Source organism: Prinia subflava, chromosome 3, assembly GCF_021018805.1.
Source record: "Prinia subflava isolate CZ2003 ecotype Zambia chromosome 3, Cam_Psub_1.2, whole genome shotgun sequence".
NCBI lineage: Eukaryota > Metazoa > Chordata > Aves > Passeriformes > Cisticolidae > Prinia > Prinia subflava.
The window spans coordinates 35,039,651-35,055,836 of record NC_086249.1 but is presented as its reverse complement, the minus strand read 5'-3'; the positions used below and the strand labels follow the sequence as shown (position 1 = coordinate 35,055,836).

General features: G+C 41.5%; 1 protein-coding gene across 1 annotated transcript in view; it reads left to right on the top strand.

Annotated features, from left to right (window-relative positions):
* Positions 1–15,617, top strand: part of CRYL1 (crystallin lambda 1) — a 51,836-nt gene extending 36,219 nt beyond the window's left edge. The window contains exons 7-8 of the mRNA XM_063394658.1: positions 11,446–11,552; positions 13,342–15,617. Coding sequence (XP_063250728.1) covers positions 11,446–11,552; positions 13,342–13,455 — 221 coding nt within the window. The 3' untranslated portion in view covers positions 13,456–15,617. The remainder of the gene's footprint in view (positions 1–11,445; positions 11,553–13,341) is intronic.
* The last annotated feature ends 569 nt before the right edge of the window (positions 15,618–16,186 follow it).

The following is a 16,186-nucleotide window of genomic DNA, read 5'->3' as shown; positions in this document are numbered from 1 at the left end:
CAGCTTTTTAGATGTTTTTGGAATAGTATATGTGAATCTCAGGTAAATAAAAAGTGGATTGCGTAAAATGAAATAAAAATTACTCATCAGTGTAACATAGGTTTGAGCAAAGACTTTAACAAAACACAAAAAACTTCAAAAAGCTAAGATCAACTAAATACTAGCTCTTTATATTATGGGCTGTGTCTTTATTTTGCTTTTGTATGGTCCCTGACATGGTAGGCTTCTGCTCTGCTGCTGGATCATGTAGGCCATGGTGCACTGAACCACTTCCACAACAGCACCTTGTCAGCTGGTTCAGTAACTTGGATTATGAGAATTGCTTCACTCCTGAACTTGCAGATGCATTGTCTCTGAATCAGAGACAGTTTAAAGCAAAATTGCTGATGTCAGGACAGATGATGGCTTATGTTCATAGTTCTATGCCAGTGCCAACTTCTCTTTGGTTGCCCAGAATTGCTTCACATAATGTGGAATAATATGGACCTCCTCTTCATTGCCAAAGATCTGCTTGACTAACCTGATCTCCTTCTAAAGCAAGGTGATCTGCGTAGTGGATGAGGGAAAAGATATTGTCTACCTGGATTTTACTTACACCATTTTCCACAGCGTTCTCCTGGAGAAACTAGCTGCTCACTGGGTAAAAGACTGGCAGCATGGCTGGGCCCAGAGAGTGGTGGAAGCTGGGAGCTGGTCACTAGCGGTGTCCCCCAGGGTTCAGTGTTGGGCCCAGTCCTGTTGAATATCTTCATTGATGATCTGGATGAAGGAATCAAGTGTGCCCTTAGTAAATTTGCGGATGGCACCAAGTTGGGTGAGAGTGTTGATTTGCTGGAGGGCAGGAAGGCCTTGCAGAGGGATCTGGACGGGCTGGATGGATGGGTCAAGACCAATTGTATGAGGTTCAGCAAGGCCAAGGGCCAGGTCCTGCCTCTGGGTCACAACAATCCCAGGCAGTGCTGCAGGCTGGGGGCAGTGCCTGCAAAGCTGCCTGGTGGAAAAGGCCCTGGGGGTGCTGGTCAGCACAGCTGAACATGATCCAGGCTGTGCCCAGGGGGCCAAGAAGGCCAATGGCATCCTGGCCTGGCTCAGCCATGGTGTGGGCAGCAGGAGCAGGGCAGTGACCGTCCCCCTGTGCTGGGCACTGCTGAGGCCACTCCTCCAATGCTGTGCTCAGTTCTGGCCCTCACTGCAAGAAAGACCTTGAGGGGCTGGAGCGTGTCCAGAGAAGGGCAGCGGAGCTGGGGAAGGGTCTGGAGCACAAGTGCTGTGAGGAGCAGCTGAGGGAGCTGGGGGTGTTTATCCTGGAGAAAAGGAGGCTCAGGGGGACCTCACTGCTCTCTACAGCTGCCTGAAAGGAGGGGGCAGCCAGGTGGAGATCAGTCTCTTCTCCCAGGTAACAAGTGATAGGACAAGAGCAAATGGCTTAAAGTTGCACGAGGGAAGGTTTAGATTGAATATTAGAGAAAAATTCTTCATGGAAATGGTTGTTAAGCATTGGAATAGGCAGCCCAGGGAAGTGGTTGTGTCACCATGCCTGGAGTTATTGAAGACATGTAGATGTGCCAGTCAGGGACATGGTTTGCTGATGAACTTGGCAGTGCTGGATTAACAGTTGGACTTGATTTTAGAAGTCTTTTCCAACCTATACCACTTTATGGTTCTATGACAGCTTTCTCTGATGCACTGTACTAATACTTTCTTTTTTTTATTAGTGGAAGGAAGTGGAGGTAGATATAAGAAACTGCCTCTGTCCTTTTCATTAGCCTATCAGCTTCACTACCTTTGCAGCAGCTGCCTATTTTTACAGCTATAAGATATAAGTTGCCCACAGTCTCAAACTCTTTGTTAATCAGTGAGGAAGGATGGAGGAAGCATGTGAAAATGGTGTCATTTGTGGGAGAGTCCCTTTGTTTTGTTTTGGTGATATGATATTTTTTGCACTTGAATAAATTTATTCCAATTATTTTTTCTGAGATCAGTGTTTCTTCTTTCCCTGTGGGATGCATATATCAAGATCCTCCCATGAAATTCCTATGGGCTAATGTCACTTTTTGCCTCTGTTAGTTCTTACATTCTTTCCTCCATATTTATAAATGATCCTATCAAACCTATTGTCTAGGCCACTTTAGGTTACCATTTAATCAATGCATGAATATTAGGAATGCTGACTCTATGGCAGTGAGCCAACAGCCTTGAACATGGAATAAGATGACAGTGTCAAGTCATTAAAAGGAGCAGAGACAGCAACAGTTTGAAGACTGAATTGCAAGGGACAGGAAGGAAACTGCTTTGGGGGGGGCGGAAAAGCATACCCAAATTGCATAATAATACAACGTTGATTGTTGATTTCAGCAAATAAAATTAATGTTGATATCTGTTTCCGATTTTGAGTTTGTCTTCTTATGATTTCACATGCCAGCATCACAACAAATGCTGTTACGTCTTTTACAAGGAAGATCAGTAGACTTCACTGCAGTCAGTTTGCCTTTTTGCTATTGTGGGATTATGTTAGCAGACACAGCATCCCACCTGTACATGTACTGGGCAGTCTGTAAATACAGTGAAGATGGTCCAGCCTCAGTGAGATTATATCTCCTAATGTCATGTTTCTTGAAAAATCTCATTTCTTCTTTTTTTTAAGCCCTTGCAAGCAATCATCTGTAGAAGCAGAGGCTAGACTGTCATATCCTGTGTTTTACAGGTTTGCAGCAAAAGTTCTTCATATATATTTCACAATTGGCTTAGATCAGTTATTTTATTACTAGGTTATTTAGTGAGCTATAATTGGAACTTGATCTAAACTGCCAATTTTAGCAGAAGAGCTGGGTGGGAGGAGGTTGAAGGATCTTTGTTGTTGTTTTCTCTCCCACATTTATAAAAACACCGTTCCAGGATTATATTCTACCTGTCACTCACTAAGGTGTTTATGAAGGTGTCTATAGGAGTTATGTGGAAATTGGGGCTGATGTATGGTCCCCATAAAGTAAGTACAAATATCCAGTAAACTAGAAATGAGTCAAAATTGATCAAAATTGTGTTTCTCTTACAGAACATGGGAGTACTTAGAAGTACTTATTCATCTTAGAAGCACCTGCCAGGTGAATTGGTTTTGGATTGTAGGAGCAGAATGATTGTACTATGTGAAAAGCACAAAATATGAAAAGGAAAGAGTGGAGAATCATAAATCATAGTTCAAAGGGAGGAAATTTTACTTGTTTTGTTGGACAAGACATAGCCAAGTGTGGTCTCAAAGAATTACTCCAAACAGATATGCTGTCTATTTCAAGAGCAGAAATTATTTCCATAGATGCAGCCACTGCTTCAGTGCTGCTGTACAGGGAGCAAACCAAGCTTTAACCCAGTTCTGGAGCTTTTGAACTGCAAGCTGGTCAGCAGCTGGTGTGAGAACCTCAAAGGTAGTAACATCTAAGAAAAGGAAGATTGCCTTCTTTTCTGTCCATTCTATGTGTTACGTTTCAGGATTATAAAATATCTCAACCCAATTCAGGATATTTGTAAGAGGGTACTACTGAGATGAAGTATCACAGTGGTATATAAACATACAAACCTTTTTAATTTTCATAAACTCACCATATATTTCATACGTATTTACATGCATTCAATTCCCTTCCCAATAGGCTGAAGAAGGCAGTTTATAGCCCTTCTAGAACTGCTGTTTGCCTCTGTGGAGCTGCAGGGCTTTTCTGGATGAAAGAGTTTATATGCAGTAAGTCAAGATGTGAATTTTTCAGGATACTGGCTGCTGTGCACCAGTTTCCTTCTATGGGCTCTTAGGTGTAAAGTAGTTTCCCCTGCTTTCTGAAAGGAACACGTGGCTTTGCACAAGAAATCTTTATGCTTTATTCCTCAAGTCATAATAGATAGTTCCCAAAGAACATGTCTTGATGCATTAATGAAAGAATGTGTATGATCACCAAGTGGTTCAGACTGAGGAATTCATCCCATGTTTGAAACTGATATAACAAAACAAGCAGTTCATAATGACTCAGTTTAATTTCTTGATTCAGCTCACAGCAGGCCTGCAGAAATACTTGTGCATTGCTGTTGAGATGGTAACACTGGCACAACGAGAATAAAACTTTTTTGGTGCTACCACTGTTTCAGTGTAGTTCCAAGTATTTGTATAACTAGAGCCGTAAGTGAATTAATACGGCAATTCATGTATTGTACAAAACGTCCTGTGAATTCACACCCTAACTCAGAGCATGCATGAGTTCAGACACACCCTTGATGAAGATAGGATTACATTTAGAAAGTTACCCTTGGAGCTGTAATGTCTAGAAATGTAATTCCTCTACCATTAAAAAAGTTTGGGACTTTTGTTTCTCTGAACATAATCTAACCATGTCAGATTCCTCCATGATGTTCCCATTTTTCTGTTAAAATATTCCTTTTTTTCTGTTGTCATCCATACTCATCTTTCACTGCAGCCTCTTCTTAGATTTTATATACTAAAGTCAACCCAACCCCAGTCTTTTCAAATTGTTGATGCTGTTGCATCAGTGGATTGACCATCGTGCCTCCTCTCTTTGAATCATTACAGTATCTTAATGTGCTGCCCATCAGGTTGAAAGTCATCAAATTAATACTCAGTATGGTGGAGCACCCTCTCTTTGGCATGTTCCCTGTCCATGCCAGTGATGGTTGCTCCTGACTCCCATTCACTCTCTCAAGTGTCTCAGTGCCTTGCCAGGCTGGTTTACCAAGTTTGCTTGCTTGTATTCTTCAGCCCTCGTGCTTGTTGTCTTTCTTGTGAAGAGAAAGGGATAAGACAGCATACAAAAGCTGATACTTTAAGATGCTTACAAACTAGAATATATGAATATACTACATTTTATACTGTTGTGTTTTCACTTCTCTTTTCCTACTACTACAGTCATTGTCCTCTTTATAAACTTCACTTCTGTCTTCTCTCAGGGCAGTGAAGCATTTTATGCATGTTTCTAAGCTAAATATCTGTCCTGAGTTGCTTTTCCTTCATCAATACTGTGTTCATCTTGGTGATGCAACTAGAGGCATTGCAGCAGTAACATGTTTGCACCACACCAGTGCAAGTTAGCAAGTAAGGATCTGCTTAACCCTTAAGTGTGGTTATTAGAACAAATTCTTGTGGGACAGTTCATTAGCCATTTTGGAAACTGCCTGGACGCTCATCAAAACTGAATGAGCAGCAGCTTATTCCATTATTGGAGCCTTGTGTGTCCTAGATACATATGGGCAGCTGAAGAGCCTTGAATCAATGCCTTTGTGGTAACGTGTTCTTGTAACTAGACTGTTGAAGTCAGAAATGCTGAGAGAGTTTGGGATTTTCAGGGAATAAAGTATTCCCCTTTTCATCTCTATAATCCTGCATATACTGCTCCCTTAGAACTTCTTGTAACTCCTTCTTCTTTCACTCCCTGCCATAGCTGTGACTAAGTGGTGGAAGGAAGATTCAAGAAACTCCTACCTTCCCTGGAGGTGTTTCTGTTTTGTGTTCGTAGTTCTCAGCTGCCTGCTGCAACATCTGCCTCCTCCTATGGCCTCTTTACTCCAACACTGATGAAGTGAGTGTGTGCAAGAAAGGTGAAGGTTTAGACTGGGAGCCAGCAAACCACACAGACAAGAGGAAGCTATCATCCTCTTCCTCTGTCCCAGATGCATCTTGTGTCATCCTTGTTCTCCATTTGGAAACAGTGAGGCACAGCATGGGCACAGCATTAGCACCCAAAGTGAGATGGTTTTTATCAGCCCCATTTACCATCTTGCTGTTTTTCCATCACCCAGGTGCTCCTGTCTGTTTCACACTGTTTGCCAATGCTAATTCTTGCAGCTTAAGCTGCTCCCTGGGTAGTATCAACAAGGATTAAAGAGATTCTGTCACATTTGTTTTTCTTCTTGTCCCTATGCTCCAGCCAAGCTCATCCACCTTTGCAATATCCCTGACCCTTGAACCAAAGGCCTCCTAAGTCTAAAGGCTTGGAGTCAAGTATTTGCTATGAGTTTGCGGTTGAAAAGCAAAGTGATTTTTTCAGCAATATTCCCCATTGCTCAAGTGCCAACTTCAAGAAGGCATTCAGTTGATCCTGATTACTAGAATCAAAGTTGCATTTCACGCTGGGAGAACCATCTTGAGTTATTAATTTTTAATTATTGATTTTTTTTAAATCCTTGAGTGAGATTCTGTGTGTATTCTAACTTTTGGTCTATTGACTTCACTTGAGACTTGAAAGATTTTGCAGTGCCCACCCCCTGCTCGGCATGCAGCATATGTGCCTGCATGTTACCATGTCATCCACAATGTTGAGATCAGCTGTACTAATGCTGCTGCTCTTCTCTAGATCCCTAACTTTTTTTTTCACTTTTTCCTCTTCTGCTGACATTGTGTAAGGCTTCTTTTCATTCATACATTACACGCAGTGGGTGAGTTGTGTTACCCGGCCTGCATTTGGTGTGTCTCTGCTGCATTGATGAGCTACACCCACCCAGAAATTGTTCTGATTCATTCAAGCAGTAGGTGAACTGTGAGTAGGAGCTTGATTTCCAGGTCTAGCTGGCTGAGTGAGCTTCAAAGGCCATGTCCAGCTCAGGAGTTCACGGTTCAGCCATATCCAAGCATTCAGCTTTCCCAAGATACTAATGTGCTTGAAGCTTGTGAAAAAGATTTCTGGTGCACAGTCTTCTATTCTACCTTCACATTACTACCACAATCAAAACCACTCAGATCTATGGTATTATTGCACAACTTGCCAGATGTTTGAAAGGTTCCCATTGACTTTTGGAAAAGTACCAAATCTAAACTATTCAGTCCAAGTGTCATAGACCTGTGTCAGCTGGGTAAACACTAGAATAACTGGTAAGTGACACTACTCAGTTTACCATTCCTTCTGTTGCCATTGCTCATGGGGATTTGCTTGAATTGCTGTATTCAACTGAGTTGCCTTTTTCTCTTTTGTCATTGTCCAGCTGGCAACAGCTGCTGCCAGAGTAAATCTGCACTCTTCTGCCTCAGTTATTTCTACTTCTGCATCTGGGAACATTCTATGATATTGCATGATGTGGGAACATTTTTGCTCAGACTCCTCACTGTTTGAAGGCAAAGCTCACATGAGCAAGTTGCATGTAACTATCTTTGTCTTGTGCATGAGTCTTGTTTGGCATTGTCTTGGGTTCCCAGGATTACTCACGTGGATAGCATACCCTGGGTAGGTCAGTCTGGGTTGGCTTCAGGTGCCAAAGTCTGTGAGCCCAGCTGTTAAAATGTAATAGGCAAACACTTGTGCTAATGGCAGGGTATGGTCAGAAAACCCTGATAATCAGTGGTCCTTTCCAGAGTGCTTATGGAAGTGGATGGTGGTGTCTGCTTCTTCCCCCAGTGAAGAGACAGGATGATATCACAGCCTGTTCCACATCCCACAGTAATGCTTCTCTTCCTGAATCTCACTTCCTGCCAGGGATGTTTTGAAGCCCACTAGGCAATCTGCAGGTTTCTGCCTGTAGGTCAATCAAGCAAATTGAGCAAAATACTAATTTTCTGTATAATTAGAAAACTGATATACCTGTATAACTAGTTGGCATTCCTTCTTGTGTTGGGGAAAGCCAGAATGTGCCAGGTTGTATTCTAGGAATGCATATGCTCCATGGGTAGATAACACAAGGGAACAGACTAACTGAATGCTGATTGTCACACTCTTGGCACCAAATATAGATTCAAGCTATTTAATAAGGCTTCTGTTTTTCTCAGAGCCTCCTCCTTCCTTCAGATACTGGAGAATGTTTGTAGTCCATTTTTAAATGAGTGGAATACTCTCAAATCTCCTCAAGTTGCTCTTATGCAATGGACATATTCTCCTGTTCTGTCCTTTCCGTTGTTTAGCTGATGGTCATCATGACTTCAGAGTGCTGAAGGAAATTTAATACTTCCTTGAAGCTTTGTCCTTTGAAAGTTCTTCTTTGGCCCAGAAACAAGAGTGTTCCCCATTCTCCTACTGACTCAGAGGCCTTTCAGAAACCCTGTATTTCAGTGATTTCAGGCGTGTTGAGCAGTCTAAGTGGTGTAGTTTATGATACATAGTGAGCAGTAGTCAGAGGATTCCATTCATTCATTCCAACCTCAGCCATTTTAGGGTTAGACAGGGTGTGACTTCTAAGGTATTGATACCATATTGATATCATTGCATTCCAGGAAACTGTTGAGGAGGGAGATCAGTTAATGACTCTTGACCTGATTTGCATTCTTTTGTGTGATAGTCAGGCCTAACCACTTCTGTTACCTGCATATTGTGGTTTGATAAGACCATGAGCAATTCTTGTTCATATTTCTCAGTCTGTACAATGTCCTGAGTCTTCATGGAAGAGTTGGTAACTGTAACTGCTTGCCTTTGTCTTTTGCATGTTTCTCCTCTTTGCTTTGATAACTAGCTAGTGAAAATAGAATTAAGTATATGCAAATTCTTCAGTCTCTATGGTTCTCAGAAGCCTTTAGTGGATGTCCAGAACTTCTTGGATCTGGGGTGATCATCAGGATAATCCACATAGGTGTGATAGGTTGGACTCAGTGATCTCAAAGTCTTTTCCAGCCTGTGACTCTGTGATTTTATCAGTGTCAGCTTGCTTACTGTCAGACAAGCAATGCTCACTTACTGTTGTGGTGCAGTTTCTGATGTCTTGAGTGGGAAAGGCTGCCTTATCCTTCCTTGATTATATGGTAATTAATAGCACAAAAAAGTCTACTAGATATGTATGTCTAGCAATTGACTGATTTCTCTTTTTGGTACATGTACAATTTCATATGCTCTGGTGCCTCAACAACAATTGTTTAGATTCCTATCAGAGCTGATGGAAGCTGGGTCTTTCTGTAATTCAGCCAAGATCTACTTGTTTGCCATTTTACCTGTTATTACCAGTTAGCTGGTTCTCAGGTTCTCTGACCATGTGTTTAAGAGCTTCACAGATCCTGTGTGAAGGTCCTGAGGTCAGACCAAGCTCTCAGCATTTCATAAAGTCTCGAAAAACCCCAGAGGTGGAGACTGCACAACCTTTGTGGGCAACCTGTGCCAGTGCTTGAGTGGCCAGTCTGAATCCCTCATATCAAATTGTGCCTGCTGTCCCTAGTCCTTCTGCTGTCCAATAACCGTAAAGAGTCTGGCTCAGTGTGCTCACTGACCACCCCTCAGGCTCTGCTGTAGCACTGGGGAGCTGCTGGTAGGTTCCCCCAAAGCCATCTCTACTTCAGGCTGAACAAACCCAGATCCCCAGCCTCTACTCACAGGACAAGTGCTCCAGGCCCCACCATTTTGGTGGCTTCTGCTGAAGTTGCTCTGTTCTGTCAGTGCTTTTTTGTACTTGGGAGTCACAAGCTAAATGCAGTATTCTGGATGCAGTCTAATGAGTGCTGAGTAAAGGATGTTACTTGCTTCCTTTAGTTTACTGTTAATTAACTTCAATCTGTTAACACAGCCTAGGCTGTTTGACCTCTTTGCTGCCAGGGCACGCTGTTGGTTCATGTGCAGCTTGCTGCCTGCCACTACCAGGAGTTCTTGGAGTTCACAAGCTTGTGTTGTTGCGAGGAGCTCTTCCTTCTGAGGTGCAGGATCTTGCATATGTCCTTGTTAAGGTTTTATATTGGCACATTCCTCCAACCTTTCTAAGGGCAGTCCTGCCCTTCAATATATCAGCTGGTCCATACCCCTCTACCTCCCACTCCTACCCAATTTGATACTATACACAAACATTAGGAACATATTTTGTTAAGCAGTACAGGTCTTTGGACAATTTCCTGCAATACTCCATTTTTGCTGGCCTGCAGGTGGAGTGCAATCCATTAACCACTACCCCTTAGCCTACGTGTGGAACCCATTTCTTGTCAATCTAGTTGTCCAAACAGACAGACCCTAATGCCTGAACTTTGATACAAGAATATAATGAAAGACCATGTCAAATGCCTTTCTAAAGGTGAAGTAAATTATATCCACTGCTTTCCTATTTTTTGCAAACAACTATTTTATCACAGGAGGCAACAAAGTCATTTAGATGTGATTTAAACCATGGTGTACCCACTGAAGACTACGTGCTGATTATCACAATCACACTCTCATTCCTGTGTCCAGGAATTTCTTTCAAGAGGATTTGCTCCTTGATTTTCTCGGGGACAGAAGAGAGTTTGATTGGCCTGTAGTATCCTAGATTTTTCTTTTGACCCTTTTTGAAGATGGGTGCAGTATTTGCCTTCAGTCATCAGAAGGTGATGACATTGGTGCATTAACTGACTTAACATTTAAAGTATGGCAGAAAACTGACTTGCAAGGGCATGCTAGTAACAATAAGGGCTATTACTAACAGTAGAAGTCCTTCTTGTTGCCCTTGACATCCTTGCAAGTTTCAACTGGAGCTGATCTTTGGCTTTCCTGAAACGATTCCTACATGCCTAGGTGGTGTTTTTTAATTTCTTCTTCACAGCCTGTCCCTGCTTCCACCTGCTGTATGACGCCTTTTTACACTGGAGCTCATCCGAGGAAATCTCTTTATACATGTACTTGTCTTCATGAATACCAGGATAGACTGTTCCTGCCCTTGGAGGATGCTGTGCTTTACTGGCCTGTCCACAGGCTCGCACTCAGCCAGTTGCCCTTCCTTGGAATAGCTCCACAGATCTGAGCTGCCCTGTTACAGAGATAGCACACCGCCTCCTTGTCTTTCCTGCAGTGCATATCTCTCCAGCTGTGTGAGCCATCCCCACACACCTCGGTTGCTTCTGATATAAAGTTTTTCTCACCAGATGGGCCAAGGTTTTGGCAAAGATGCCTTTTCTCTGCTTTGTCAGGTGAATCCTGTCTCCCCCTAGAAGTGCTCAACCACCAGAGACGGTTATAAAACCCTGTCTCTAACTCCAGTTAGATGTTGCAAGATACTGATCTCCAAGATCCATCTGTTCCTCCCTTAGCCTTTTTCCTTCACTGGAGGCCACCTGTGTCGCCATGCCTTTGATGCTTTCCCCCTGAGCCATGTTGTTCTTGATACACTCCAGGTTAATAAATAAAATCAATGTCAGGAATGCTTCAAGACACAACACACACTGACTGGAAGGAGAGGTGAGAGCCCTCTCCTCATGGACTCTGGTCAGGGAAGCTTTCTGGTCACAAGTAACAAAGTACAGATATATTCGTGGTCATACACAATACCCTCACACAGCATTGCCTGCTGGTATGTGACATCCATTGGTTTTGAAATACAGTCATGTCCTAAATAATTTTTCCATGAACCTTAATGGAAATGGGGTGGATTTTTATTTGACGATTTTTCTTGATGATGATTAGGTGTCTTAATCATAAGAGCAGGTGACTTTTTGGGTTTCTGATTTAAGACAATGCTCAAGCACAGGCAGCCTTGCTGACTTCAACTAGGAATTTCTGTTGAAATGTAACTTTTCACTCTTATTTTCAGGTGTTTCAAATTATTGTGAAAGATATGCTGAAGGAATGAGACTTGTTCTGAACACCTTTGGGCCAGTTCCAGAATTTTCAGGTGAAACTGTGCAGAAAGTCAATCAGGTAAATAAGGAGTTGATAAAAACGATGACATTCAGAACAAAGCACATTAACTTTTATTATAACATTTGTACTATTTCAGTTTACTGCTGGAGGTATCTGTAGTCTGTATTTATTGTGTGAATGTGTACTTTAAGGGAAAAGATCAGTATCGCATGCCTGTGAGTCTCTTTTGAAAGCACTTGGACAATACATCATGGAAAGTGACCTGGCAGTCACATAATTACCAGTAACATTATTACTAGACAGAGGAGTCAGCTGCTAACAGCTGTGCATTATTGGCATTTAATCCTCCATGCTATTCCTTACTACTTCCCTCCTCTTACAGTATTATGCTCAGCCTCCTTTCCTACATGAATATTCATCCTGTGTCTTCCTCCTACTCTGTCTTCCTGCATAAACCTGTGGCTTTTTTTCTTCTTTTTATACTTTACAAACCAGAGTTCCAGTTTGTAATGTGTGCAAATACATGTTTAAGATAAGCATGTGAGCAGTCTGGTAAGGTTGCTTGCATAATTAAAGATAAAATGTGTTTAACTGCTGTTCTGGATTGGGATCTAGTTTATGTATTAACATTTCTAAGCCCATGATTTGTTTATATTCACTACATAGTCAATCTGAATGACCACAGGAATCAACAGAAGTATTGTCATTTCCTAACTCTGCCTTTTCAAAAGTGCCTTTTTAATGATTAACTAAAGAACATGTGTAGGGGTTGAATCATTTCTGATCAGCTGTCAGAGATTACTTCCAAATACAGAGGCAGCCTGTCTGGAAGATAGCATTTTGTGTTCCTATTTATGTTAATGCATTTTGAGGAAAGAGATTCTTTTATGCTTAAATAACACAGACTGCTTATAATAACGATCAATAATAATTTTGGAGTTATTCACTATCAGAAGCTTTTAATTGGTATGAAACTGTTTGGCTTTCTTTATAGAAGGTTGGATTCCACTTCAACACCTGCTTCTGTGTCTCTTTATTATCTTCAGTTTTCAGTGCCAAAGATGGACTTGCAGGAATGCTCTGTCAGAGTAAATCAATAAACATTTCTTATCTTACTCTTCCATCTCTCCCTCTGATTTTTTTCTGGACTGACTGCAGCTTGCCAGTCATTGGTAGCAGGTCCAGATTTTACCCAGTTTCTCAACACTTGCCTTTTAAGCCTAAGACCTCAGGTCCTATTTTGGCAAAGATGACTTTGTGGTCTCTATCTGCACTCTCAAAACAACTTTTTTTCCCTTGGCACTTCTAAGACAACTTTGATTGTGCACTCAGAGATACTTCTTTCCCCTGAGTTTGCTATGTGTCTTTCCCTGTAATTTTTATTATAACTGGTTTTCTTAAGACTAAATGTTTTTATAAACATGATATCCCTCGCTGCATTTATGGGGAACCACACACAGGAATCTGGTTCAGAACACATCTTCACCAACATAAATGGCCAGGTTGTCTCCTTTCTGCTTAATAAAAGATTATAATCAAAGAGACTAGACAGCGACTGCATGGAGCAAAATGAGGGAAGAGGCTGATGCCTTATTGTTTCTGTAGTCATCTTCATTGCCACATTCAGGATAACCTCATCCAAGTGGGAGCATTTTTATTCCCATACGGGTTGGTTCCTTTCCAGTCACTCATGTAAAGAATTAGTGACCTGTTTCTTGTGATAGCCTAAATTATAGTTTATGTAGATGGTGACTTGGTCTGACACAGGGAAAGCAGGAAAAAAATGCTGGTGAAAAATTTTTCACCCAGAATGTGAAATTTAGTCATCTTAAATTTTCTCTTCCAGGCACTGTCTGAAAAAATTCCAGTTGTTCCAAAAGCCCTGGATGCCAGGAGAAAATGGAGAGATGAATGTCTCACCGGTCTTGCCAAACTGAAAACACAAATGAAGTCTGACTGAGGTGCACCTTGTCTAACAGGAGAGACCAAATGAAGAGCGGATCTTCACAAAAACACCGAAATTTTTGGTCATGCAGAAGAGGAGACTGAATGGGAAACCAATGATATATGCAGATAGAGACCAATGCAACATTTGGTCCAAATTTGCCAAATTCATGAATGACTAGGAACAGTTATTAAAAAGTTCAGTTAAAATTTATCAAATTACTATACAAATGCATTAGAGGTGTAAGCGTTAAGTAGCTTTAGCAACATTAATATTGTGCAATGCAGGAACACAATCATATTTTAAATAATGCTTTTTCAACTTGCTTAGGAATTCAGCACTTGAACAATATTTGCTAACACAGAGATCTGAAACAGGCAAACATCAGCTGTTTGTCTCTGGAGAAAATAAGCCAGTCACTGTGACAGTGAGGTTAATTTGTAAAGCAGTGACTGCAGATAGGAGAATGTATTGAGTAAAGCGTGGATTCACCCCAGGGTGGGCTGAGACCTCAACAGCAGTTAAGGATCACTTCAGTTCGTATCTGTTACTGTTTCACAATGCAGGGGAAAGAACTGCTCCTCCTTTCCCTCCCCTTGGCACTTCTGTACCTGTATGGTAATCTAAATGTGAGTAAATAGAGCAGAATTCCCCCTTCATTCCCTCCCCCTCATTCTCTAAGGCTTACCAGAGACCACTTGATTATCCAGACCATGCACTTGAGTGCCCATGGCTTTGCTCACTGATGTTTGATGCTGGCTGTTGGCATTGCTGTGTAAGTATGTGCCCAATTTTGTGACTTGTCTGTGAGAAATAAGAGATCTGGATTTAGTAGCTGGTTTGGGAGACGGTATGGTGTAGTGCAACTGTCTGGGCTTTCTTCATGACCTTCTGAATGATCTTGGGAAACCAGTTCACCTCTCTGCAGACACGTCTGTTTTATACATTGGTTGAAGCAAAATCTGCTTCTTTAGGACTCAGCTGTAGTGAATATGACAGCTGTAGATTAAGGAACTCAGACAGCTGAGTTGGAATTAGATGATCTTTAAGGTCCCTTCCAACCCAAGCCATTTGATGATCCTATGATCTGCTCTTCTGGTCCCCTACAGAGGGAAAGATGCAGTGGCTTAGATGTAGCATTTATGCTTTACTGCTGCCCTTCCCTCAGGAGGTACAACATCTCCACATAGAAAAACACAGGATGTACCTGGAAGTAGGATCAACCTCAGGTGCTGCAGTGGCAAGTTTTGGTCCACTGCAAGGTGTTATTATGAACATCTGTACTCTCTAATATAGTTGGACTTTGATCTTAGCTGGAACCTTGGGGCATTACTGTTAATGCAGATTAACAGTAGTAAAAATAACTAGAAACAGTGCATTGCACTCCCGCTGCTTGAGTTATGCAGCTCTGAATTTGTGCTAGCTGGTCATGTAACTTCACAGTACAGATGCAGAAGTTTTAAGCTGTCCTTCTGCTAATTCTCATGTGTTTTTTATAGAGGATGCAGTACACAAACAAGCTGTTTAGTTTACTAAACAAGTTGTTTAGTAAAGCTGTAACTTTACTAGTTACCATTCAGGCTTAGCAGAAGTGTCTGCATGAACATATCAAACCCACTTATTTGTGCTTAAGTCACAGTAAAAGAGACGTAAGGTAATTTGTATTGCTCGACACAAGTGGTGGGGCCAAGAACACATCTCTGGATGTAAAACATAGGATGGGAGGCATAGTGCTGAGGTAGTCCTGTGCTTCTTTATAATCAGAGGAGTGAACAGGAAATTTGTAAGCTCAAATTATTACTTTATCCCAATACAAACTTAAAATTTTCATGTTTCTTCTCATGTTTTTTATTGCCACAGTGATGGGCTCAACCTACATTAAGATATCTGAGAGGTCAGTCCTCACTCCTGAGGCCTTACCAAGCAATAGTAAATTAATTATGAGGTTGATTTCCTCATTTTGTGTATGGTTTTGCATTTCAGACAAGGCTGAAGAAGGTTCTGATTCCTTTCAAGATTTGACCTGTTTTTCTTGTGGGCATGTGACATTGTCATAACTAATTATCTTGCAGTGCTTCTGTTTACTCTGAGATTTTTTAGAACTTGATCATGCCATGAAATATTTGCTGCTTTATTATTTGCTTATTAATAAAGTATTTTAATGAAGAAGGCATTAACTTGTGTGCTCCAGTGTGATTGATGCTTTAGAGACAGCACTTCTGTACAGTGAGCAGCTGCTCCACAGGGTTACAGCAGATCTCACCTTGGAGCATCAGTTCCCACAGAGGTTTACAGCTGTAAGTTGAGGAGGGGGAAGCTTCTTGACAAAAAGTGCTTTTTAACATAGAAGTTCCCAGCCTCCAGAAGACACTTTTTGCCCCATGAAGATTAGTCAGGCAGAGGCACAGGTTGTCCACAGAGGTGGTGTAGTCTCCCAACCTGGAGATTTTCATATCCTCACTGGATGAAGCCCTGAGCAGCTTGGTATGACCTCAGAGCTGACTTGCTGTGAGCAGGAGGTTACAGCAGAGACCTCCTAAGCTTCCTCTTGGTTTGGACTTCCTGATTTCAGGTTTTATTTGATTCTGGATAATTTTGCATCAGAAATGTTGCTCCAGATACAGTCAAATATTTATTTTGTTTGATTGTCAACAGAATGAACAATACTTAAATGTTCAAGTAATTATTATATGGTAAAATACGAGATATTTTGGGATAATTTATCTTGTGGTTTCTTTTTTACACA